The sequence below is a fragment of the Lathamus discolor genome, chromosome 3, assembly GCF_037157495.1.
Source record: "Lathamus discolor isolate bLatDis1 chromosome 3, bLatDis1.hap1, whole genome shotgun sequence".
NCBI lineage: Eukaryota > Metazoa > Chordata > Aves > Psittaciformes > Psittacidae > Lathamus > Lathamus discolor.
This window is the reverse complement of record NC_088886.1, coordinates 51,468,511-51,494,479: the sequence shown is the minus strand read 5'-3', so window position 1 is coordinate 51,494,479 and position 25,969 is coordinate 51,468,511. Positions and strand designations below refer to the sequence as shown.

The window sequence follows — 25,969 nt, the reverse complement described above, 5'->3', positions numbered from 1 at the left end:
TTTGTTTTCTTTTGCTTTGCTGCTCCTGTTTGGTAAGCACTAGTCGCTGTAATGTGGGAAGAATAATGGAACTGTGTGAAATCAGTGCTTCCAACTTGGCTTTTGCAGGGGAGATGTACTCAAAATAGTGCTTTAGAACTGGGATAGTGAAATGAATGTGGAGCCACCAGTATGCAGTCACCCCCAGAAAGGAGAGTTGGGAACTTGAAAATGCTTGATTTCTCAGACACGGATCACTCCATCAGGATATGTATCTAAATGCAAAAATGAGTATAATGTTCCCTCCTGCCCAAAACTGAGGCATCATGTGCAGTGAAACAAAGTGATGAGGACAGGTCTTTTGACAAGATTTTACTTACATGTGTTCAGTCTCAAGCCAACGTGCCAGATACTTGGCTCTGGTGCACTGGTGATGATGGAGACCGCAGGGGGCTGAATTAGTTGTTTCCCCATGCTGCTGCCCCTGGCCTTTCTTGAGATTGTTCTCAAAATCAGGACAGGAGATGAATGCTGTAAAGCAGCAGTGCCAGTTTCTTCTCTTCATGTTAATACAGCTTTTTGGTTGATGTAAGGTAATGGACAAAAATATGTTTGAGGAATGACGTATGAAAACAAATAACCAGTTATGGATGTTAGAGAAGAAAGAATAGGAAGGACTATTCACAGTCCTAAGGTCGGATGGTAGGAGGACTCTTGCATGCTATTCCACAGCATGTGTGAGCCCTTGGTTTCTTGTACACCTGTTCTTGCTCAGGTGAAATTGAGAAGTAATCACACCTACCACTGTTTCTATTTTAAATTGCTGACAGGTTGGATATAGTTCCAGGTGTTAAGAGATTAACTCTGCTATTTATAACCTGGGTCATAAAATACAGAGAAATCTTAACTTCTATGTAATCACTTTGCTGAAAGTCACTGCTGATAACAACTGTATGATTCTTACTGTGAATGCTTCCATCATTATGCAAAACAGTAGAAAAGAGAAGTTTTATTCTTAACAATGTATGTGTTGCATGGTTTCAGCATTTTATTTTGGGCTTATTAGCACCTAGTCATGCAAATGACATTGGGTAATCAAGGCAACACTGGTAATGAAGCGATTGGGATCTGAATTGTCTGAATTTACCTGGTGCTTTTGAGCATGAAATCTGTTTTGTGTGTTTGCACAAGGAGAACCAAAAATGAGAAATATACTGTTAATTTTTTTTAACCACGTGCATGCCTGACATTTGTATCTACTATATACTGCAGACTGCTGTCATGGTGTGTTACCTGCACCTGAATTCAGGTCTGGCATTAGAAAAGTTTGAAAGAAATTGTCTTAGGCAAATACTAGGTTGTGACCAGTCTTGGTAAGAGTGGGTACAAATTCAATTGGGTAACATTCAGTTTATTTAAATAGGAATTAATATGAGGCCAGACAAATACTCTTGCTTGCAAACCAAGATTTGTATGGTCTAAGTCAGTACAGTCCAAGTCAGGGTCTGGTTTTTGTTTGGGTTTTTCTGTGTGTTTGTTTGTTTGTCTTTGGGTTTTTTTTGTCTTTTGAGTCCATGGGAGTTTTGGACTAACCATTTACTGCTCAGTACAGCTGCCTATGAAGTTCGTTAAAATGAAATTAATATGTTTAAGATTTAGTTCCTTAAGATGATAGGAGTGCTTTGTGTAAATGGTGTTGATGAAAATGAAAAGTAAATAATGATAAAATGCAAGGTTTGAGTGCATAAAAGTATATGATTTAACCAGTAATTCAGTCCAAGAGTGTTATGGGTTTCATTCCCATCACTTTGAGCAAGTTAAATAACCCCGGTTTTGCATAAAACTTTTAATATGATTTGAAACACATGTAGGTCAGCATCTTGTAATCTTTAAAACATCATATTGTAGGTGTAATAATGGAGTATGGTTTATTTTGTTGCTTGTTGTTTGTTTCTTTTTAATTGGCCTGTAACATTTCTTAATAGGTAGTTGTATGACTGCTTTTTTTTTCCTGCTTAATGATTAATAACCTTATTTTGGTATATATATAAAATGTATGTGATTTTAAATACATAAAGCACAAACCACTTCTTCTCCTTATTTCTTTCTCCTGAAGTTCCATTTCTGCTTTGTATAGTTAAACTAGGAAAAATAATGGTGATCTAAATAAATAGGATCAGAATAGATGTTTCATCAGTATTTCGTTTCCTGAGTTTGTGTAGAAGAAAAGCACTAAATTATTCCAATTTAAAACTCCTGTCAACAAAATACTGCTCAGGATGTTCACCATTATGGAAAACATTAGTGTTATTCAGCACTTCACAGACCCAGCTGTGTGTCTTGTGAAATGCTTGATACCATGCGTGACCATTTGATTTGCACTGATTGAATTTCTTTAATATGAATTTCCAGACAGTGGTTTAGTTGCACTTCTGGATGAGACAACACATGATGCCAGTTATTAGTCCCCTCTGCAGGGAAATGACTGACGTAGGCTGTTATTTTTGCTTCTAGGTGGTAGGCCTGTATCGGTTATGTGGCTCAGCAGCAGTTAAGAAAGAACTTCGAGAGGCATTTGAAAAGGACAGCAAGGCTGTTACCCTCTGTGAAAGCCAGTACCCGGATATTAATGTTATAACAGGTAATAGATTTACTTGCTTTCTTGTAGTATGGATTTATGCCATGTTCCTAAAGTACCTTTAGAAGGTGAAGTTTTGCTCTGAACTAGTTTTTTGTTGTCATTTAACAAGCTGTTAACTGCTGCTTTGGATTGATAAAAGTTAGGTGAGGATGAGTGCAGTGGGGATGTATAAGTATGAAGGAGCAGTGATTTGGAGAGAGGGTATGGAAGGAGCTGCTTTCACTAACTGCTTCACCAGTTACAGAGGGAAGTCTGAAAGGTACCGAAGTTCCCTGACCCAGTTCAGGCTCTGCTGTTGGTTTGTATTGGAGAGGATCACTTGGCTGTGATCAGGCATGTCAGCTGTGCTAGCAACTCTACAGTGTGATTCCAAGGGCCTTCTCGGATAAACCCCTTGTCCTCCCTTTATGTTGTAGATTGCAGGACTTTTGGAAACCCATCATCTTGCTTAAGCTGGTTAGAACTGCAGGAAAAAGCCTTCTTTTGGTCATTGCTTCTGTTAAAGCATAATTAAATAGCAACTTTCTTCTGCTCACTGGATCGGCTGTTGGCTTGCTGTCATGCAGTAAGCTCCTGGCAAAGGTGGGAAGGACTGGGAGTACAGGAACAGCAGGTCTGCATCTGCATCAGCTCTTTACATGGGTGCGTTCACAGGAGTTGCATAACTGAAGTAGACTGTTGAGGTTGGTTTTGTTTGCCTAAAAGCAGAACAGTTTTATAACTATTGACACTTGTTATGTGAGACAAAGTTACTTTAATTTCAGGTACCACTGAGTACACCAGTTGCTCTGGGAAATTATTCAGAAGCATTAATTTCCTACTTTTCCAGGGATGAAAAACGTAACAACAGTAGCCAGGGTATAAATTTCCTGTGCCAAAGCCCTTTCTGTAGCATCCAGCATCCAGCTGTATGGGACAGTTCTACCCTGTTTAGTGGTTTATTTAATTTCGGTGTATTGGGAATTAATTTTGTTCATTACACTTTAGTCATCTGACACTACTTTGTATAATTATACTACTACTTGGTGACATTTACTGGGGTAAATAAACTGTTTGGTTCAGAATGTACAGTCTAGTCTGTTCACCTTTCTTGCCTTGGCAGATTTTTGCTGTTGGGTTCAGTGTTGCTCTGAAGTACAAGCATTCTCGCAGCAGAAATTTATGTTTCTGTTGTTATACACAGATGGTATATACCCTTTATGAAGGATCTTTTAAACTGGATTTATTTTACAAATTAATTTATTATTATTATTTTACAAAATTAATTTATTTTACAAATAAATTAATGAGAAAAAATGGTGGTAACTTCTAAGATCAGATTGTTTCGTGAAATTATTGAAGCCCTGTTTTCTCCCTGATTTTTGTAAATCAGTTCAGAATGGGGGGAATAAAAACCTTCCGGTGCTTTCTGCCAAACAGCAGAAACTGCCTGATACTAGCTTGTAAGCAGGCAAATGGCCTGGATTGAAAGGGGAACCTACAGTTTCTGCTGACAGACCTAGGTACCCACTGTGCTTAGTGCTAGCAATAAGAGAGCCCACAAAACCTTTCTTGAATTTCCTTAGGGAGCTGGGTTGCGGGGGAATGTTTTCCCTGGTGTTTTACTGCTATATTTGCAATGCTGAGGCTGATGCACACACTTCATACTTTTATCAGCCAAAACATGTGTTCCATAAAATATGAATCCTCAGCACAAATCTTGGCTGATTTGGAGAGAAGCGCTGCCTCGTGTCCCTCTGAAATGTGAGTAGCGCTCCTTTGTGAAGAGATTAAAAGGATTTTTTGGTTTTGACAGGTCTCCAAAGACTAAAGAATGAGCATTTAATGACTAAATCTTGACTGAGAAATGCTCTTGGGGTTGGCAGAGGCTTACACACAAATTAAGTCCGGTTGTGGCTCAAACTGGAGCGTGCAGCCCAGTTTTGGAACTGACCAGAAGTCATGTTGTCGTACCGTGTCTGTTCTCATCCACGTGAATTCATATCTCTGCATAAAGCATGCAATGCTTGTAACAGCTCAGTGGGCCAGAAAAATGAGGAATTAATGAAGTGGATGGCAGTTTGTGCTTGCTGTCTAAATTTGTTGTGTGTGGTTGTGTCAAGGGAAATGTGCTAGTGGGCTGGCAACAGTGGGAAGTGTAGATTTGTGGCAAAAAATAGCAGCAGCCTCTTACAGGGCTAATTTAGCTGAGTAAATAGCAAAAGGATTTAGAAAGGTCAGGGGGCATTAAACTATCCTGTTATTCAGGGCTGAACAGGAGAAAGTCCTTTGACAGGTGGTAGTCCTATGACTGTGGATGCTATTACAGGATTTCCTACTAAATGAATTTTAATGGACAGTTGTGAGGTTTTTAGTGGTACAAAGGGATTTGGTTACGACAGACCAGTTCCTACTGTAAGATGATTCTTATGTCAGCCTCCCCCTCCAAAAAAAGCACAGCTGAAGCAAAGATCCTGATAAAAATCAGCATCTTTTGCTACTATTTTGCTTATGGAGAAAGGAAAGTATCCTAAACCATGCTGTACAGCACCAGCCTCTGCTGCATTTGTCTCTCAAATATTCTAACCAGCTAATCCGGGCATGGAATGTGGGCCTCCAAAATCCAGGGAAGATATAAAATTTGATGGGCAGAGAGGAATATAGTTAAGTTGTTAAACAAAAACTAGCCCCTTAAGTGGAGCTGTAACAGAAGTGGCATATTCTTTATAAAACAAGCAGAATACACCAAATCATATTCCAGAAGAATATGGCAGGCAGGCAGGAGTTGGTGTTTCCCCCTCGAGGACATCTGTGTGTTTTTTGCTTTGGTAGGTGAGGAAATGTGTGTGCTTCACCAAACATGCCGCTGGCACTGGGATGTTTGCTTATCATTTTATAGCTGCAAATAAACTGAACAGACAAATTGACTGCTGTTGCATGTAAAGGAGGAGGTGTCATGGAGCTGAAGACTTTGATGTCTGTAAAAGCTCCTTTCCTTGGACAGGAGGGGGACTGATAAGAGCTCTTTCCTTGCCTCTCCAACACCCTGATGAGGAGAGGTGCCCACTCTGTGCCTGGTGTACCTGGTTTTGCGCCCGCCTCTGGAGGCAGTGCACCTTCCTATCCTGGCTTCACTTCTTTCTTTGTGATGAGCTGCCTTGCGTGAGTTGGAGAAGCTGCTGGGATTGCAGGGATGGGGTGCTGGTGGCCCTAGCCTTATGGGGAGGTTACAGAGATACCTCCTGCCTCTTAGCTGAGTCCATGGTTCACTGTGCCATGTTGCTGTCAACCTCCCACCTCTGGCTCACAAGTGTAAGGAGCAGCACTGACACAAAGGATTTTCTCATTGTTCAGATGAAGCTTATGTCCCTCGGTGGTTCCCAAAAGTGTTGGAAAGCGAATCTGCACCTAGTTAAAGGCAACTGTTCTTGTGTCTCTTGTGAAGGTGTCCTAAAGGATTACCTGCGAGAGCTACCCTCTCCCCTGATAACCAAGCAGCTCTATGAAGCAGTGTTAGATGCCATGGTGAAAAATCCCTTGAGAATGACAGCAAGTGGCTGTGAGAATGACCCAAGTGACTCTGAGCACACAGCAGCCCTTCTGGATTGCCTGCCAGATGTTGAGAAGGTGAGTGGTGTTGGGGCAAATAAATTGCATGCTTCAGAAAATAAGAAACATTTTCACACTGGAAATAAAACATGTCAAAATATGTACACCCATTTCCTGACTTAACAGTCCACTTGGAGTTTTGATGCCCCATGTCTTTGAAAATACTTCCATGCTGTGATTAATTTGAGCTCTGCATTACTGGGTTTATTCTGGGTAGCCTTTTATATTGTTTCTATAAAACTGCATGAAAAGCTGTGACCACTACTTTTACAGTTAGATTGAAGAATATTCTCCTGTGGTGTCCTGCTCCTTTTCCATGGAGCTCTCTGATCTGTATGTTATAATCACAAGGGCAAATGCATTCGCTGTTCTTAAGTATGTGCAATAAAGCCTTTGTTTACCACTGTGCAGTGTGATAGTGGTGTATGCTGACACCTCCCAAACGTAGAAAACCACAGTTAGCCTGTTTCTAAGGGGGACATAGAGAGTGAGTGGCCTGCACAGTACCTGGAAGTTACCTGGAAGCTTGTTCTGTTGTTGGGGCCATACTGAATATTTCTTTATTTTCTAATGTACCTGAATCATCAGTACTGCTTCTGCAGCTTCTCTCCCCTCTCCTCCTGTCCCCTTTCCACTGTGAGAAAACTCATCAATGTAAAACTGAGATCAGGTAAGAAACAAGCTGAATTTTACCAGAAAGTCTGTCTTAATTAGACAGTGATAGTCTAGTGATATCTAGTCACTAGATAGTGATAGTGATAGTGACAGTCTGCTCTGTGATAGTTTCATATGGCTTTCCTAATTCAGGACTTACATATCCGATTGATGGCTGTTGGTAGAAAAAAACATAGCTGTCAGCCTTGCTGTTAGTCTTTGGAGCAGCAACGTTAGGGTGTCAGCACCACCAGTGTCGAGTATTTTGTTTCCTGAGCAGCATTTTGTTCTTTTAGGCTACCCTGAAGATGCTGTTGAATCACCTGAAACTAGTGGCTTCTTACCATGAAGTAAATAAGATGACCTGCCAGAATTTAGCCGTATGTTTTGGGCCTGTGTTACTGAGCCAGAGGCAGGAGACCACCAACCATAACAACAGAGTCTTCATCGACTCAGAGGAGCTTGCTAGTGCCCTGGATTTCAAAAAGCACATAGAGGTTCTTCACTATTTACTCCAGCTGTGGCCAGGTACTGTTTCATGAACCTTTGCTGTGTGGTTGTACTGTGTAACAGTGTATGTTAATCCACAGGGTGATTGAGCAGCATCATAGTTCCTAAAACACGAGGTACTATGTTATCACCTGGTAATCTAAAGAAATCTTGACAATTTTATCGTCTACCCTTTATATTTGATCACTTTGTTTAATAGGAAATGTGTTGTTTTGATTGCTTTCTTGTCAGACGGCAGAGTTTGATTATCGTGTCAGAAATGGTGGAGAGTGATTTATGTGATTAAAGACGTGAGAAAAAACAAACCTAGTAACAGTGAGGCTTCAGCATCTGAATTAGGGGGGTTTGGGGATGTTTTTTTGTTTGTTTGGGCTTTTTGGGGTGGTTTTTTGATTGTTTGGGGGTTTTAATGGGGGCTTTGATTGTTTTTTTTCCCCCACCTACTCTCCTGCTTTGACCATTCAGGATTAACTGTGTATGGAATTCATTAGTTGTTTGGTCTCAGAAATAACCCTAAGGGCTGCTTTATTTCTTCCCTTGTAACTTGGCAGAGTTGGAAACATCCTGACAGCCTGATTGATAACAGTTTGCTTGCATTAGGCAGTGTTAGCCACTCTGCCCCATTTCCAGCTGAGCGGGTGAGTGGCTTTCCAGCAGCTCAGGTGCAGGTGCAGGAAGGAAATCACTGCAAGAGCTGCTTGTGGATGATGCCCTTCACATTATTTCCATACTCTGGTTACCCGGTGGTGGCCATCCCCTGGAGTCATCTCCTGTGACAGCCAACCCTGTGGCTGTAACCAAGTACACACTGACCATGCTCTGGGTCAGCACGGCAGGGAGGCTGCTGGCTGTTGGCTCTGCCTGAAGATAAGAGCAAAAGGAGAGTTAGTTTGACAAATGGTGCATCTTCATGATGGGCTTGAGATGGTTGAGGACACTTCTGCCTCATTGTGAGCTGCAGCTGGGCAGTCCTAAAGCTGCTGACCACCAAAAATGAAAACAGGTTATCAGTAGGTGAGCCCGCACTGGAGAGAAACGTGGGTGGAGGAAGAAGGAGACTGAGGGCTTTTGGAGCAGCAGATGCTGTGCAGGAGCTAATTATGAAACCCTGGGGATGGCTTATGGCACAGCTGCTGTGGAAAACAAGTAGGTAGATGCAGCTCTGCCCATAGGAGTGTGCATTGCTGTAAAGGGGACAGGAGCATGGTCAGTAGTGGAGTTTTCCTTCACCTTGAAGAGGAGAGCCGAACATTGTCCCTTGGATTGCAAGAACTGAACATTGTGCTAAAAGGGTGGTAAAACACGAACACAGAGACGTGAGCAGGTGTACATCAGACAGTGTAAACAGAACAGTTGGACCCAACGGAAGGATCCCAGCCTGGTCGCTTACATTTAATCTTCTGTAGATTGAGACAGCTTGATAATCAACATGTTGTTCAATACTTCAATTTCCGTATTTTTCCAACTGAAAACAAATAGTCCTTGTTCAGTTAGACCATATAATACTGGCAAGTTATTGTTAAGCCACGGCCCTTCCTCTTAATGGAGCATAGTCTAAACAGAAGGGCTTTTGTTATAGTAAAGGAGGGTGGGGGGGAAGCAGTGATAGTTATTGCATGTTACTGTTCAGGATGCAAGGTAAGACTAAAATCCCTTGGAGAGACCTGTAATGCAGACCTAGAAAGAGAAGCATTGGGCACATCTCTGGACTAAGCCTTTGTGCTTGTGTGCAAGGAGTACAATGGGGATTGGGTGAGATTGTGAACCGCAAGGGTTTATGTGCACCACGTTTTCTATTCTGTGGGAATAGAAAGTCTCTGCTGCTAATTCCAAGAGGTGGTCTGTGTAAAAGCAGGAGTTTTGCAGCTCAGATGCTTAATAGGCTTAATAGGTCAGTAAAAATATTTGTGCTGTTTACCATAGGAAGCCGGTAACAGTGGAGGAGACTGTTAGTAACTTATGCTGTAGAATCGTGAGTTCAGGTAACGCCGCTATCAAGCCTGTTTGAGTGTACATCTGACATGGGGTTGTGGCTGCTTAGGCAAATTAATGCAAATGAGCTGCTTTAATAGCGCAGAACATTAGGGCAGAAGAGAAGCATAAGAGTTCGGCTCTTCAGCTTCTCTAGGTGTTTCTCAGCAGTGGGGTTTTTGTTGCGTTTTAACCTCTTTTGCTGTGCCTGCTTTCTGTTACTCCTGTAGCCTGGGCCAAGCGTGTGAGCTGAGCTGTTTGCTTTCCTTTGACCCAGAACCCGATGGTGATTAACTCACGCTATAAATTTAATTGGTGCTCTGGGAGTTTCTACTTTTTAGATAGGCTTTTTTCTCTGTTGCAGTTTGAATCTGGCATGAATCTTCAAAACTGAGCTTTGACAGTAGTTTTTATAATTATTTCATATCGATCAGTGGTGGAAAATGTAATAGTGCAATGTGTTGGCTGTAAGCTTGCATGTATTCATGCATGCTCTTAGCGTGTGACATCAAGGGAGGACAGTTGGCATCTGTTGTCAACTTTTCTTGTTTCAGCATGGATTCACTCCTGACTGGTGTAACTTCTCTCTTCTAGTACACCACTCACCTGCCAAAGGGCCAGCGCATCTGAATGCCTTTCCTGAGCACCCATCCTCCCTGAATTACCTGAGACCTAAGAGGCAGAGGCCTCAGATGCTGAATCTGAGTGGTACCGAGATGTCTGGGGTACTCAGACCAAGGCCAGCAGGTCTAAACAGCCCGTCAAGCAACCGCTACGCTGGAGACTGGAGTAGCTGTGGGGAGAGCTACTTCTTAAACCCAAAAGACTGCCTGACTGAAGCAGACTACGATGACGTCCCTTCGGAAGACTCAGAGAGTGGGGATGACAGCAGCAAAGCCGAGGAGCCGGATGCCCCGGCAGGACACCCACAGTCCATCCCTAGGGAGCACGCGTTTCAGAGCTATTTGACAATGCAAGCGATAGACTCCGCGGTGGATCACAAAGCAAACCTCAAAGACCTGCAGGAAAGCATCGATACTCTGATAGGAAACCTAGAAAGGGAACTCAACAAAAACAAACTAAATATGAGTTACTAAACCCTGTCCTGCATGACGCCTCCTCCTTGCCCCTCACTTGCCCGCTCACACCTCATGGTAAGGCCATGGTTACCTGGTGTTAACACACTTTAAGCCATTCCGTTATGTTTCTGCCTTTTTGTTAGAAGGTGTTGGCCTGATTCAGCTGTTGGAGACAAGCTTAGAGACTGTGAGGTGATTCCACATAGTGGCATTTCTCCCTAAAAACACTGTGTACTTAGGTGGTGTGGGCAATACCTGGTACAAGATAAAGCAGCAGCTCTACGGGAGGAGCAGAACTCCTCAATCGTGAAATCCTGGCTCCGGTACAGATGTTCCTCTCGGAAGAGGATGGATGCTGCTTGGCCTCAGTTTGCAGCATAGACTTCACAGACGTGTTCTACTATATATGCAATGGCTGCTATGAAAAATGCTTTATATATATATAATATTTATATATAAAGTTTTAATTGTACAAATATTAACGTATTCCTGTATTAACACTTTCCAGTAATTATTTAAACAAGCAAAAATTAAATATTTTTCTAACCTTGTTTGTATATATCTGTATAAATGTGCATGTGTCTGTAGCCACCTTTGGAGAGGAGAGGTCTCAAAATGATGCAGCATCCCCGTGTTGAGGAGGATGTGTTCAGTGATGCTGGGAGGAGGTTACGCCTTGGGTAACACAACGTTTGTTTTATGCACAGAGATACGGCCAGGGAGAAGGCAAGGGAATGATTAACGTTAATGACCTTGTGTTCTCTCTCACACACCACCTGCTTTCTCTGTTTTTTTCCCCTTATTTTTTTGTTCAGGTTTTTTCCCTGCCTTTTTTTAATTTCCCCTCCATATATAAGGAAGGTCTGGAAGGTATTTACCTGTCAAAAAATACTTCTGGTTTGTCCTTGTAACTTGTTACATTATTCCAGAGTTTCACCTGTTTCTGTTGCGGTACCTTTGGCTGGCTGCTGTAGTTAGATGTGTTTGAGCCCTCTCTGAAGGCTCCGGAGATGCAAGACTCAGGTTCAAAGGCAGTTACTTCTTTTCTGAGTCTTTATTTTAATGAATCTCCTCAAAATGGAAACTTCTGTTGTTACATGAGGTAGAATTGGGTTGAGTGATGTTACTCCTGGGGAGTTTGGGTGGGATTGCAGTTCACTGTGACCTGATTAGGCTGAGCTATTGCCATCTTCTCCTCAGATCATTTTTTATCTTTAGTTATTTATGGCGAGCAATTACACATTTCACATTAAGGAAACGCATTCTTGGTTTAATTAAAAACAGTTACCAGATCACTTACGGATGTTTTGATAGTCCCTGTAACCAAAAGGAGATGCAGAGTCATTCCTTGTCCTTTACACATCACCCTTCATGAGGAAGGGGGGAATTGGGTGGGTGAGGGTAAGAGGGTTTTGTGTTTTGAGAGGTCAAAGTTGCTGTCAGGGTAGAAGTTAATTCCCTTCATGTTCTTGGTACAATGTTGGCATCCCACCATGGCTTCCTGTTCACTCTGTGGGTAAGTGCTGTTCTGCTAACCTTGTATTGCTTAATGGAAGAGTTATTTATTTACAGTAGCAAGGAATCAGAATTACTATGGCAAACTTCACCCCTCTTTTCTAAGGAATTATTTTAGCATGGTTTCAAATGGTTTATCCAATCCCATTAATTTATTTTTTATAAGTGTTAAAAGATGCAAGACAATTATTGCAATATAATGATAATGTATGAAAATGTAAATTTAACCTGAAGCATTTATCAATAAATCGATGTATTTTTTTAAACTTTTATACCTACAGAATGTGCATACTTTTTGAACTATAAATTTAAATTCTAAATAAAATTTGAATTGAGAACAAAATCTGACTAAGCCTAGTTAGTGATTATTTAAACCTGTTGAAGCTGATGCTGTCCATTTGCACTGGCTGCACATGTGAATTAGTTTCATGAAACATTTAGCTTTTCAGAAGATGTTTTGTTGCCATTTCTAGATTGACTCAATATTTCAGTCATATAATTGAAGAGAAAACCAAGCCACCACTCAATTTAAATCCAAAAGGAGTAATACTCTTAAGGAACCTGCCAAACCAGTGTTGCAGCAGCATTTCTTCTTCTGTTCAGGATGCTGATGCTTTTGAGCATAGCGTGGCTTCTGCACTGGGTGTGTACATGTATGAGCACAGGTTGAAAGATGTTTGCATTAAAAGTTATTTGGTAAAGGATATATCGAGTTGTCATTGTCTGTGATAATCCAGATGTTGTAAGTGAGCACCTTTGAATAAGTGTAAGCTTTTTCTCCAGGAGGGTTCTGTAACTCAGTGCAGCAGTGCCCTGTTCTGTCACCTTTAATATTTTAACTCTGTAATGGGGAAATAAATGACTTGATAAACTGTATTAATGTTAATCTAGTTAATTAAAATACAGTATTCAAATGAAACATTTGTTGTTAATCTAGGTATAACAACTTGTAGATCATGTTTTGCATCTTAGAAATCCTTTTTTAATGAGACATTTCCCAAGTGATATTTTATGTTCTCCCTTACATATATTCTTACAGATATTATTATGATTGTCACTGATGCCTAAGGAACAGGATTAGTGTGGAAATTGCCCTAATCCAGAAACACTAAACTGGGAGAGGGAAACAACCTGCTTCTAGCAAAGCAGTAATGAACATTTTTTGTATACAGAAGAGCTGTGTGTGGTTTGCAGCATAGGGCTCCTGTTGAACCCAAGGGGCACAGACAGGAACTTCTCTTCCACACGAGCTATCCACACATGTTCTGAAAATAGAGGGGAAACATCTGACAGAAGGAGGTATTCAGGGTTTTTACATTATTATGTAAATCTATAAATCTCATAAGCCAGAGACACATCTGGTATCTCTGCTGCCAGATCTTAACCCCTTCACCCTCCTTCCCGTCCCAAGGTATGGGTTTTCTTTGAGTAAAAAAAAGTATTTTGATGTAAGAATTCTTTATCTCAGATTTTGGAGCTAGCAACGGTTGGGAGATGGTTATTTGGGGTGTGGGGAGGACTGGAGTTACATTTCAGTGTAACAATGATGGATTTGTTTTGAAATGTCATCTCTCGTGGTGAATTAACTGTTTTCATTCTGTTTGACTTTTTAGAGCCATGCAGGAAACCCTGTAATTTGTCTTAACAGCACCGTTTGTTAGGCAAAACTAACCTGTGGAACAGTCTGCCATGAGGTGAAGTCTTCCCTACAGGTATTTGAAAGTCTAGGATTGCATTAGAGAGGATAAAAGATGGGATGTGTAATGTCACATCTCTGGTTTTATTTGGAATAGAGATGAGAAGTTAAATGGTTCTCAAGAATTCTACTCCCTTTCCATTGGGGGATTCCTGCAGCTTCCCAGACTGCTTTGCCCTTGGGAGGGAAGGGGGCTGATGAGCAGAGCCCTGATGCACTGCCTCCTTGTTTCACTGTTAGAAATTCGGCTGTTTTTTGGAATATTTCTCAATCAAAATACCAACATCTACAGAATGCCTCTATGGTGGAGAACAGGGCTCTCAATACGTTGATGCTGCCTCTTCTGGGTTGTAGTGACAAACTGCAGTGGGAGGGAGATGTTGGGCTTTCCAGGTGAGTAGTTTGTAGCCCCGTTAATCAAAACTCTGTGAAGATGATCTGAGGTGGTGTTCTAACGAAGTCCAGGCCTGATAACAGAGCTGAGCTCTTTAATGTCAGTTGTGTGATATTTACATATCTGTACAGAGCAGGCTGTTAGTTAAATATTGATTTAACAGAGGAGCTGTATTCTCTTCCTGTTTGAGCTGACTGCAGACACCATGCTGCAGGTGGTAGGGACAGGCTTGTTGAATTTTCCTTTAAGTTAGAAGCAGTTGAATATGAAGGGCAAGGAATAATACTTAAACTTCAAGAAACAAAATACTGTTTTTCAAACCAAGTCCTATCTGGTGGCACCAAACCTGCTTAAATCTGACCAAATCTTCAAGCAAAGTGGTAAAAGTGTGTGATGGAAGGATCCTGGCTGTAGAAAAATTGAAGGGGCGTATTTTCAACACTGCCCAAACCCAATTTTCAGTGTTTATTTCAGGATGCAGGAGGCTCACGCTGCTCCTGTTTCGTAGTTGGCTTCACTGTTTCATTGTGATGAAGCAGAGCACTGGGGCTGGTTATCGCTTGTCACCCAAAGATCCTCTCTGCAAATCCCCTTGTGTCAGCTGCGTTTTGTGCTTTAGTGTCTACTGTGACCATATGGACATTTGTTTGACAGGAGCCTGTGACCCTCAAACAGCTTGGTGAGTCATGGAAAGAGTGAACTCACCCGTATAGAGTTTAATCTGTCCTCTGATAGAGCTGATTTCTGCTTGACAGGCTCTACTCAGTTACATGGTGTCTGACCTGGCTATTGAAACCAAACAAACAGCAGAACATGGCTTGTGAAAGAGCTGTCTCTGAGGATGGAGGGGGAACATGAACATTCATGAGCTGTTACTCATTTAGGCTGGTAAATACTAAAACTTCTGTATATCATTGTTCAATCTCTCTCAAGAATAATTGTCTTTTGACAGAGATGTGCACACTCAACAGATACAGTGTGCTTGGTAAAGCTGACTGTTCTAAATAATGCTGATTTCTCTAAGGGAAGAATGAATTGTTTTGGTTTTCTGTTTGTAAGCATTTGCCTGGCTTAAGTAACAATCATTTTCTAATCTGATGATGGCAAGTAGAAGTGGTTCAACGTACAAAGTTTGAAGGGTTTAGGAGCAGTGTGGTCATATCTATGCTTCTGGTTCAGTAGCCCCTGAAATTTGTTTAGTTATTTATAGTCCCCCCCTTAGTGTATCAACGTATGGATTCAGCAGAGATGCAAGGGGCTGTCCTATCATTTAAGTGAAGTAAGTAATAAATAGAAGACCTTATAGCTTGGTGAATATTTGTTGTGGTTGCATTTAAAGGAACAGAACCAGGTTGCTGTTGTTGAGGGAGCACTGTGTTGACTGCATAAGCAGTAGCATTATATGATGCTTTTTGAGCATTGTAATCCAGGTGACTACATGTGCTATCTGGGGAAACAATTGTTTGTGGAAGTTGTAGTGGGTAGAATAAAGCTGGCTAATGATGAAATCCTCTTTAGTGTAAAAAATACCTTTGTTCCTATGCTTCATAAGTTGCAATGGCTCATTGATTTGTAAGAGCAATTCAGGGTCTCATTTTGATCTTCAAACCCCTCAGGTGAGAGCAGAGCTTTTGCATGAGGCATTTTTCCTTCCATCTATCTCCTGTGTGACTGTGATTGCTGTGGTCACCTGAGGTACATGTGTGCCTGCATGCCTCCCCTTCTCCCTTCAATGGCAGCTCAGGGACATGGGGCTCCAGAAGTCTTAGGTGAGCATTCTTTGCTCTGAAGTGCTTTCTGAGCCCGTATCTCCAGAGCAGGACATGTCCTGGTTGTCTCAAAGAAACCACAAACAAAACAAAAAACCCCAAAACCTCCAAACCAAAACAAACAAAAAATCCAACAAAACAAACACCCCCCCCCAAAAAAAAAAACCACCCTACTGTTTGTCCTTCCATTTCTTAAATATAACAATTTGTAGTTGTGTAAGCTGGAAATTTAAGCATTACTCAGGAAATGCAAGAGTAATATTCTGAATGCAATGTTGACTTATCCAGAAAGACTAATACCCACTTAACATTCCAGCAAGTAATAATAAATACCATACTTATACAATAAAGCTTTAACACTGCTTTCAAGACATAAATATTTAACACTTCATTTTCAGCCAATGCTGAATAGAAATGGCAGCAAGGCAAGCTGATGATGAGGTTTTCAGCCAAAGCTGACTGAAATATAAACAAGTGGAAGATTAAATAACTTAAAATTATTTTGGACATTTATACATAGGAAAAGATTAAAACCATCCAGTAAGTTCAGCTGTCCAATTTCCATTTCATCAGGTCTGGCTTCTTAAACAAAGTTCACTTAAACCTGGAACTACTGTAGCTCCTTAGGTTTTAGGTTTTCTGTAGCCAGTGTCATGTGCATCAACTGCATGAGCTGAAAACAATGTGACTGTGTACACCGACATTGTTCTCTGTTAGGGCTCCAAGATTTGTCTCTCAGCTGTTCATCCAACACATCTTTGTCCAGAATCAGATTTCTTCACCTGACTCCATGTCCCAGCTACAGGATTCCAGCTGCTCATCCTTTGGAAACTCAACCTCAATGTCGTAGATGAAATCTGGGTCATCCTTCTTCTTCCTGTTCTTTTCAAAGAGCTCATCCATGATCCTCTTCCTGTTGTCTAGCTCCCTGTCATCCAGTTTGTTCATATCCTCTTCTGGGTCAATGGTCTTTTCCTGCTGAAACTTTTCCAAGCTCTCAGCCAGGCTCTCTCCTCTCAAATGACCTTTCAGCAAACTGTACAGCTTCTGCAGCTGACACAGTGAGACTCCCTCCAGGTAAGCCTTGTGCCGAGAGTTATTCTTCAGCTGCTCAGCAGCCATGCTGCAGTCTAAAGAGAAAGCCACCATGAAGACTTACAGGTATCCTCTTCTCCCAAACCCCCATTAGTGAGATGTCCAGGCTTAGCAGAGCCACTACTGAGGTTAAGACGTAGCCCTGGGCTTCTCAGGGGAGACAATGTTACCCCAAACCAACCCCTCTTTGCACTCCCTGCACTCTGGTAAGAAGCTACCCCGTGGCCACTAAAAATGCTATTACCAACTAGCTGTTGCTCTCACTATGTCTGGAGGGGAAAAGGGGAATGCTACAAGTAAACACACCACACCTGAGAACATGGAGAAATTCCTGACGGGCATGATCCGCTTGCGAGTCTTATCCTTGCTGGCTTCTGTGTAGATCAAGATAATGGATGGAGGCTCAAAGCAGACGCCACACTTCTTTGCAGCGTAAGTCATTCCAGTTCTTCCTGCTGGCTGAAGTGTGCTCAGCTTTATGAGTGATGTCCTCAGCAACGTCCAAGCTCACTGAAAAACAGGGAAAGAAAAAAGGGACAGAAAGTGTGACTGTCTTAGTACTGTTACTTTTATCAAGATTAGAGTGGTACAAATTCAGAAAACCATGCAGCCAAGGTGTAAGTTTCCCCAGTTTCAGTGGAAGCTGAGCATGCCCCTATGTGCTCTGTAGCCCAGTAGCAGGTTGCAGAGTGATTCCCAACTGCTGATTAAGACTTCTGTCACTGCTTTGCCAGGATTACCTTTTAGTCTAACAGCTAAGTACTACACAACTGAATGTTAACTAAAATATGGTTGGTTTTTTTTTTAATACTTATTTCTTTTTTAAAGTGAAAAATGTCATAAGATAGTAAATCAACATATTACAGTTTCTTCACAAGCAGTATTTACTGCATGTTATATCCATTGCTCTGGAAAGCCAGGAATTGCTGGCTACCAAACCATAGATATACCAAACCCTTTGCTGCTCTAACCGCCAGGCTTTTAACTTTGCATTGCCTTGTAGTTCACATGGAAGCTCCATGTGTGACATCAGGGAGAATCTGACTTTTTGGTAATGATATAACAATACAGTTTTGCTGTCAGGTTATTTGAGCATATTTGAAAAATACATCTTTAGAAAAATGCAGATAACACAAACATTGGAAACGTCTTGGAACCCCACTGAAAGAGTTCCCACAAAACTAATCTGAATGTTGCAGGAGATGCAACAAAGGCAAAATCCTATTATACATGTATTTGCTTTGAGAAGATACAGACTGCTACGTTTCAAGTATCCTTTATGTGTCTTTGTCACAAACCTGGGGATATCATACTCCTCATTTCATACGGTAAGGGAGAACCTATCAGTGCATCGGTCAGCTATAACATGAAGAAGGTTAGGAAGTCAATCCATAATCATGGTTTTTACTGTTATCTGAAGTATTCTGTCTTGCAGCAGGAGAGAGGAATGTTTGATTGGCAGCAGCAGCTTCTCTTTTTATGCCTTACTGCATTTTTCTGTACCCAAAATGCTCTTGAGAACAACTCAGCGTCAGCTCTGCTCTTGACTTCATCTCCGTGTTGAGTCAGATAAAATGTTAGGGGAGTCTTAAGGATCTAAATCTGCTGCAGATCCTTCTTACCCAGTGTAGGGCACCAAATAACACCAAATGTGTTATTTTTCTTCTGGTTTTAAATAAGTGAAAATATTCCAAATGTGAAGGTTATCTCCTCCGACTGCCCTACAGACTGCAGTAATAAGAAATTTTACCCCCCTCCCCAATAATGTATGCCTCCACATCAAGAAAAACTGCATTATTCTTCGAAAGCTACTTCAGAGTTGAGTAAAAACTCTTCTTTGTCAAAAAGGATATAAGAAAGAGTTCAATTTTGTAATAATGTTCTCAATACCGAAAATTTACTGCAGCTGCTTCTACCTGTTGCTTTTAAATGGTTCTGAGCCAGGCAGAAAAGCAGAATTCTCTCAAGAGACACTTTTACCATCTGAAAATGAGAAATGAGGCTTCAAACTGAGCTGAAATATCTTTTTGAAGGGTCACTGGGCCTCCACCTCTGAAATGGGAAAGAAATCCTTAGACAAGAAATGTAAGAAGCTGTTTGGATCCACGTAAAAGAGGAGGAAGAGGTTTCATATCACTAGGTAAGGCGAGCAGTAGACCTCTGCTACCAGGCATGAAAGACTGGCTTCAGGAGCTCTGAAACACAATCAGCTGAGTGTTTTTGGCTTGCCAACTTCTGTGCTGCAGAAGACTACTTTTGCCGTTAAAAACCCGCTTTTCCATCGCTTGTTTCTGCCGGCTAAGTAATCCCTCGGGGTGGAAGCCTAAACGCTGAGGGAGAGCAGGTAAGTGGGGAAAGATCGGGCTCGCCCTTCCCGCCTCTCGCCCCTTCCCCTCACCTCGGGCAGGAAAGCGTTCCGCAGCGTCCTTCTGCCGGCGCAGGGGACGAGAAGCGGCGGCCAGGGCAGGCCTCGTATCCACGGTCTACCGGCTGTGGTTGCCATGGCCACGGCTGCGCCGCCAGCCCCTGGCGCGAAGGCCCCTTCTGGGCTGCCCTTAGTAGCGCCTGCGGGACGGCTTGGTGCTCGGCTGGCCCCTAGCGCTGCGGAACCCCGCACCAGGTGGGGACAGCGGCGGAACTGAAGCGCTGGGGCAGTATTTAGCGGTGAGTCCCGCTGTCGTCGCGTAGCGAGGGGCAGATATGTCCTCCGGAATCAGGCGGGCTCCGCGGGCGCTCGGAACGGGAGCCAGGCCGTGTGGAGCGGGCCCCGCAATGGCGGGCGGCCTGCGGTGGCGGGGAGAGGCGCTGCTCAGTGCGGGGCTGGCCGCGTTCCTCTGCGCCCTCCGTAAGAGCCGACCTGGCTTGGGCGCGGGGCAGCAGCTCCCCGTTGTCCCGGCCGAGGGTCGGGGGTAAGGCGGGACCATGGGAAGCTTCTTCCTCGTCCTGCCGCTGCGGGTGCTGGGGCTGAGGGAGCCGGCAGGGCGGCCCCGGGACAGTGCAGAAGTGGTGGAGGCCCGTCGAGCAGTGACCTAATAAACTTGTGCTGCTGGTCTCAGTGAATTGCTGTTGCCCTTCTCTGTGAAAGGTTTTGCACATAGTGTGCTCATAGATTATATGTACATATATATTATATTTTGCTTGTTCAAGTTGTCTGTCCGTGTGATAATGATGTGTGCTTATGCTGTTACTTGTTCATTCTGTGCTTTTTTAGGTGTGCAGGCTGTTTGTGAGGGTGCTACTGTCACGCAGGAGCTTTTGAAAGAGGGGTTTCACAGGTAAGGTGTGAAAGCTGCATCAGAATAATGTGCAGGGTAATTTTACCTGTGAAGAAGCTTCTCTTTAATTCATGCACAGTTGTATCGATGCACTGAGGTGTTGATATGTAGGCATGGTTAGGCACTAGGATATATCAGCATGATCAAGTAACTGACAGTTACAAGCTATAGTGGAGGAGGAATAGGAGGCCCTTTTCTGAGAACTGTGTGGAGGCCGTTGGTAGTACTGAGACATTAACAAAGAAGCAAAACTTCATTTTGGTTATGGATGTGGAGTTAGGGTGAACTACCTCATCCTAACTAGAGAAGCACAGCATGGCTTGAGAGGATCCATTTCTGAATTGATTGCACATAGTAAGAGCTGCAGCTCATTTTTGCACATTCGAGAGTATGTCTCTTGTGTGGGGAAAGGGGGGTTGTCATCTTTTGAAGCATGAGTATAAATGTTTTGCTTCTATTGCTTGTTTTAAGGGACCTGCTATTGAAGGTAGAGCTTGGTGTAGTGGGGGAGTATGCAGGAGGATGCACAGTGGCAGCTAGAACTCATCTTCCACCAGGAATCTATGTGGATCCCTATGAGCTGGCATCACTACAGCAGCACAATTTAACAAAGGTAACAACTCCAAAGCTAAGACATCTGGCAGGCACTCAGATAAGGATGCTCAGGAAGTTGTAACCTCTGGTCATCTGGCTCATTGAAACAAGGTCATGAACTCCTTTTCCTGGAAGGAGGTGCCACACAGTATCATCTTCATGACATCTCATTGTATTTCTTAGCTTGATCAGCATCACCTGGTGGACAGGGTATTTTGTGTTGTGAGAAAACTCATGGGCTGAGATAAAGACAGTTTAACAGGTAAAGCAAAAGGCACACACACAAACAAAGCTAAATAAAGAATTCATTCACTATTTGCCATAGTCAGGCAGGTGTTCAGCCACCTCCAGGACAGCAGGGCTCCATGACATGTAACTGTCACTTGGGAATACAAACACCATCACTCTGAATAGGGGACATTCACTCCTCTTCTTTCTTCCCCAGTTTTGTATGCTGAGCATGACACCATATGGTATGGAATATCCCTCTGGTCAGTTGGAGTCAGCCGTCCTGGCTGTGTCACCTCATGACTCCTTGTGCACCCCTAGCCTGCTTGCTGGTGGGGTGTTGTGAGGAGCAGAAAAGGCCTTGACTCTGTGTAGGCACTGCTCAGCAGTAATGAAATGTCCCTGTGTTATCAACCAGTTTCCAGCACAAATCTAAAACATAGCCCCATACAGCTACTCTGAAGAAAATCAACTCTACCCCAGCAAAAACCAGCACAGGACAGAATTTTCTTCCTGACCATAAAATCAGGCCCAGTGTTAGAAAACAGAATAAGGAAAATACTTTTTCCTTCTGTCTCTGCAAGTAGGTCACCACAGCAGACAGTGGTGTCTTAAATCCCAGAATCATGTACAAAATATGCATACATTATTTTTTGTCCCACATCTCTCCCTTGCATGGAGTCTGATAACAGCCACATCTGTGTCTTTCTTCACTTGCAGGCAGTGCTAATTCCTGATGTTGTTGACGTGGAGGCTCCTGAGTACTTAGCCACAGATCTTCTAGTTCTGCTATACCTGGAGCCCGGCCAGTGTTCTCACTGCTTTACAGCTACCTTGCCTGTGCATGGCCGGTACCACCGGCCGGCAGAAGACAGTGAGGAAGCGTTAGTTATTCTGGAGAGCCCAGAAGTACTGGTCTGCTGCTGTGACAGTGAGATTCTTGTTACCTGTTCTGTTGGGGAGAGAGGAGTAACAGTGGGCAATACGGAGGTTGAAATCTGGTTCTGTATTTGTCTTCTGGAGATAGAGCTCTCAGTAGTCATGTCAACATGAAGCGAAGATAGTGGCTCTGATAAAGACCCCCATTCTTCCTCTTTGAATGCTGCTGCTGGCTGACCAAAGGCAGATTAATTGTTAATGCACTTCTTGGTGTTGTGCTGCTGCTGTGGTACCATTGTGCTGTAGCAGGCAGCACCGGCAGTTGATTTGTTTGTCACAATCCTTGGCTTGTGAAGAGTTGGGTGCTCACATGGCTTTTTCGGTGTTTCTCTTGGCAGCTGAAGCCATGCAGGACATATTTAATATTCAGTGTCACGTATTTAGAGTAAGAGTATTCTGATGGTTTGTAACACTTCCTGCATTCCCTGCATGGTAACTGGGGGATGTAGAAAACTTTGTGCCTGAAGGTTAGAATGGTTGGAGTCTCAGACTCGTGTGAAACAAGAACCTGATACCCACTGACAGTATTTCAAATTACATGGATAATGAAATCCTAGATTTTTTGCTACAAATTGTATTTCCTTTCACAGAATCATTCTTGCTTACTGCCAAGTCATATGTGCTAATGACTCTCAGCTACTTTATTGTCATTTGCGCATTATCTGAGCAATCATTTTCTGGGATAGACTTAAGGGCAGGGAAGGCTGCCTGGTCAATTAAAAAGGGTATGAAGTCTTCCTATTTTTCTGCCACATTTACTACTTATGTAAATAGCAAATAATAAAAAATTAAACATTTATTTTTCATATGAAAGCATTTGAAGTATTGGAGGAGAGTTCCTGCATGTGCCAGCACGAGGCCAACAAGAAATTAAAGAATGACTTTGTTTTGGGGGAAGAGAAATAACTATATGGCTGAAGTTGAGGGGTCTACAGGCTAATGAATTCTTTGCCCTGTTAAGGATGGAAGGGCCGAGATACCACACAGATTAAATTGTTTCTTGGGTACCTACTGTATTGGATAGAGTTACAAAGTACACGAAAAGGACTGCCCAGTACCACTTTGACTGTGCAGATCAGTTGGCACATTCTGTCAGTGCTGTTTCACCTGGTGGCTTTCAGGGAGTAGATTCTGTCAAGCTGTTGTGGAGGAAAGATACCTCATTTGGAAAAGCCTTGCAGACTGTATTGTTTCATCCCACATGGATCCTGCTGATGCATTAACATCTTCTGCAGATCGCCTGCCAGCAGAGTGTTGGAAGCCTGCTGAAGTGGAAGCTGCCTGCTCAGGCAGAAATGCTGGCCCCTGTCAGTGGTACAGCGTAACACACAAGTCTGTGAGTTCTTATTTCTGCGGGAATTCTTGCTTCTCTTGTAACAATTGCTGCCTTTTCTTTTTCCTTGTGAATAGCAACTTCCATAGCACAGGAACTAATCAGTAAAAGACTAGTTGTGCAATTCCCTCTTAGGGGAAGCTCCTTTCTTCCTTTCTGATTGGCTTTTAGTGGGGGTTATCCTGCCCTTCTGACATACTTGTACCTCTGTGCTCTTCTGGTCTTTATGATGAGCACATCCTCACCCTTTTTTTTTTCCTTAATAGTTTACTTGGAATTCTAGGATATAATTGGCACTGGTCAAACTAAGAAAAGTCTTTACAACATAGGTGCTTCAGAAGAGTAGTGAAATGGAAAACTACTTTATACCCAAACTAAAGGAGGAGTAAAGCTGCAGAGATGGATGGAATAGCATCTTAAAAAAAAAGGTCACTTCTATTTGATTGGTTGTTATCTGATTGGCTGAGTACCTAGGAAAACACAGTTTCTTTATTCTGTGTCAAAATCAAGGAAAGTGGGATCTTTAGTGTTGTCAGCAGCTGCCTTTGATACTCAAAAGGGTTGCAGTAGTGAAGAGATTCAGAAATAAGACTCATTTGGCTCATAACAAATTTCTTGGTTTTGTAACAACACATCACACATCAAAGAGAGAAACCAAATAGTTGTTCACCTCGGAGAAAATTGGCTTCTTGGTGATCTGTGAAATGCTCATAAATTGATTTTGAGCAGATAAATTTATTGTGCTTTGTACTGCAGGAGCAGCTGGGGCTCCATTTGCTGTAACCAGTTTTGATTTTGAGTCCCAGAAGAAGCCTTAGCAAAGGACTAATTAAACATATTTATTAATCATCCAAGTTGCAGTCAAAAATAAATAGGTTGTTAAATGTGTGTCATCCATTTATTTTTCTTTTTAGGCACACGAGGAAACCATTCTGCAGGTTCCAGTGGGGCTCAGGCAACACAGTTCCGTGGTGTGTGTCGTGACTCTTCTTGCCACAGTGCTCTGTTCCAGTCTGATTCTCGCAGCCGTGTGCAAATATGGACAGTTCTCTGAGGTGACCTGCTCAGAATAAAGAAATACGGAATGACTGACCTCCATCCAGCAAAACTTACAGTATTACATCTGCTTCCTAAATGAATCCTATTTCACTGTTATTTCAACATAAGTAACGTGAGAGGGTCCCATAATGGGTTTTAATCATTTGGCCCAATTCTTATGAACACCTTTCACACACCAGAACATGTGGTGTGTTCATACCCATAGCCTGTGGGTATAAGAAACATAAACTAGTCATTAAATTTCTGAATTTTAAGCTCGTTGTCCAGATGTGTTATGTATGAATTTGTGAAGAGACATCCTGTGCTTGCAAGGGAAGGTTTAAATAATCCCTCCCATTCTAATAACCGGGAGGGATTAGTTACTCTTGGTCAAATTGATTTAGAAAGAATTTAGACAACTTGAAAGAAATTTCACTCTATTTCAGAAGCGGGAAGAAGTAACCCTTGGAAGAGAAAAACTGGTGAAAAGATACTAAGTAGAAGCAAATAGTTAGAACACTTGCACTGAGCTGTCAGAACAGCTGATAAATACAAGGGAATGGGAAGGAAAACATTTGATGGAAACCCCAAATTGCTCTGGATTGACAGAAGGGGTCGGCTGCTGTTTCTTCTCACTGTCAGTAGGTGGCATTATGAGTTTACGGTAACTCCTGGAACTGTTGGTGGAGAAAATGGATTTTATTTTCTATGAGCCAAGAGTAAATCAGTTAAAGCAGGTGATTTTTGGGAGAGTGTGTGTGAGGAGATGAATGAAAATTCTGGTTTTCAAATTCTGTCCTCTTTTGAGGGCTCAGTGTGCAGCCAAGGCTTCTCATCATCAGAATCGGCTTTTCATCACTGTCCAGCTGTAGCTTCAGGATCCCTTGGGCATCTTTCTTCTGCTTCTGCTGAATTCAATAGAGAGCTCGTCTTGTGACTTCGCCCACGACAGGTTGGCAAGTGCTCTGACACTGGGCTCTTGTTTTCCCTCGACTGTGCTGAATGACAGTGGCTGCGCCAGTCCTTCGTCTGCTACCTCAGAGGAGTCATGCTCTGCATCTGCTTGGGGGAAGGGAGACACTGAACTGAACAATTGCAGTGAGATTTGGCAGCCTGTTTAACCACATCACAGCAGGGCTGTGGACCAGTGTGGTAATGCTTGTCTCCAAGTGGGATTTTTAATTCCCTGAGTTGAGTTCTTATGCTCTCTGTTACAAAGGTAACACATTCTGTGTTGCAGTGTGACTCTTGGAGAGGCAACATCTCAGGTTGTCACCCAGCCCTGGCAGGTCTCTTATCACCTGAAAGCTCATGGTTTCTTTGTTTGTTTGTTTTTGGTTTTTTAACATCAGATAATACCAGTTGAGTATCACAGGTTGAATTCCTTACCTAAAACAAGCTGCCTAGTATCATAGTCTAGTGAAAGAAAATGGTAATATCCTTTGGACAAATGAGAAAAAATATAGTAAGTGGATGACTTGGGAATCTGTACAAGTGAAGATGTGAGAATGGAAACTCACATTAGTGGTAAGATGCCATAGGAGAAACTGAGGGAGGAGGGGCTTGAATTACAGGCGGCATGGCACTGTCAATACTAAACAAATAGTTGACTTCAGAAGGGTTTCAAAGTGCACTAATAATTTTGGTTGGCATGTGGCTCAGTGTATCTAA

The 25,969-nt window shown here is 42.5% G+C and overlaps 3 protein-coding genes across 4 annotated transcripts in view; 2 read left to right on the top strand and 1 right to left on the bottom strand.

Annotated features, from left to right (window-relative positions):
• Positions 1 to 12,784, top strand: part of SYDE2 (synapse defective Rho GTPase homolog 2) — a 28,019-nt gene extending 15,235 nt beyond the window's left edge. The window contains exons 4-7 of the mRNA XM_065675201.1: positions 2,494 to 2,620; positions 6,045 to 6,226; positions 7,159 to 7,390; positions 9,938 to 12,784. Coding sequence (XP_065531273.1) covers positions 2,494 to 2,620; positions 6,045 to 6,226; positions 7,159 to 7,390; positions 9,938 to 10,440 — 1,044 coding nt within the window. The 3' untranslated portion in view covers positions 10,441 to 12,784. The remainder of the gene's footprint in view (positions 1 to 2,493; positions 2,621 to 6,044; positions 6,227 to 7,158; positions 7,391 to 9,937) is intronic.
• Positions 12,785 to 16,001: 3,217 nt separating this feature from the next.
• Positions 16,002 to 19,433, bottom strand: CEP19 (centrosomal protein 19). Its single transcript, XM_065675200.1, has 3 exons — positions 19,290 to 19,433; positions 17,203 to 17,401; positions 16,002 to 16,926 (listed from the first exon to the last, which is right to left on the bottom strand). The coding sequence occupies exons 2-3, from the start codon at positions 17,330 to 17,332 to the stop codon at positions 16,565 to 16,567; spliced, it is 492 nt and encodes a 163-aa protein (XP_065531272.1). The 5' UTR covers positions 17,333 to 17,401; positions 19,290 to 19,433; the 3' UTR covers positions 16,002 to 16,564.
• Positions 19,434 to 19,656: 223 nt separating this feature from the next.
• Positions 19,657 to 24,573, top strand: PIGX (phosphatidylinositol glycan anchor biosynthesis class X). 2 transcript variants are annotated; one of them, XM_065675199.1, is made up of 7 exons: positions 19,657 to 19,736; positions 20,103 to 20,166; positions 20,638 to 20,779; positions 21,709 to 21,919; positions 23,163 to 23,263; positions 23,590 to 23,688; positions 24,175 to 24,259. In XM_065675199.1, the coding sequence occupies exons 1-6, from the start codon at positions 19,664 to 19,666 to the stop codon at positions 23,647 to 23,649; spliced, it is 651 nt and encodes a 216-aa protein (XP_065531271.1). In that variant the 5' UTR covers positions 19,657 to 19,663; the 3' UTR covers positions 23,650 to 23,688; positions 24,175 to 24,259. The 2 variants fall into 2 exon arrangements, with proteins under 2 accessions (XP_065531271.1, XP_065531269.1); XM_065675197.1 differs by lacking the exon at positions 23,590 to 23,688 and having other exon boundaries at positions 24,175 to 24,573.
• The last annotated feature ends 1,396 nt before the right edge of the window (positions 24,574 to 25,969 follow it).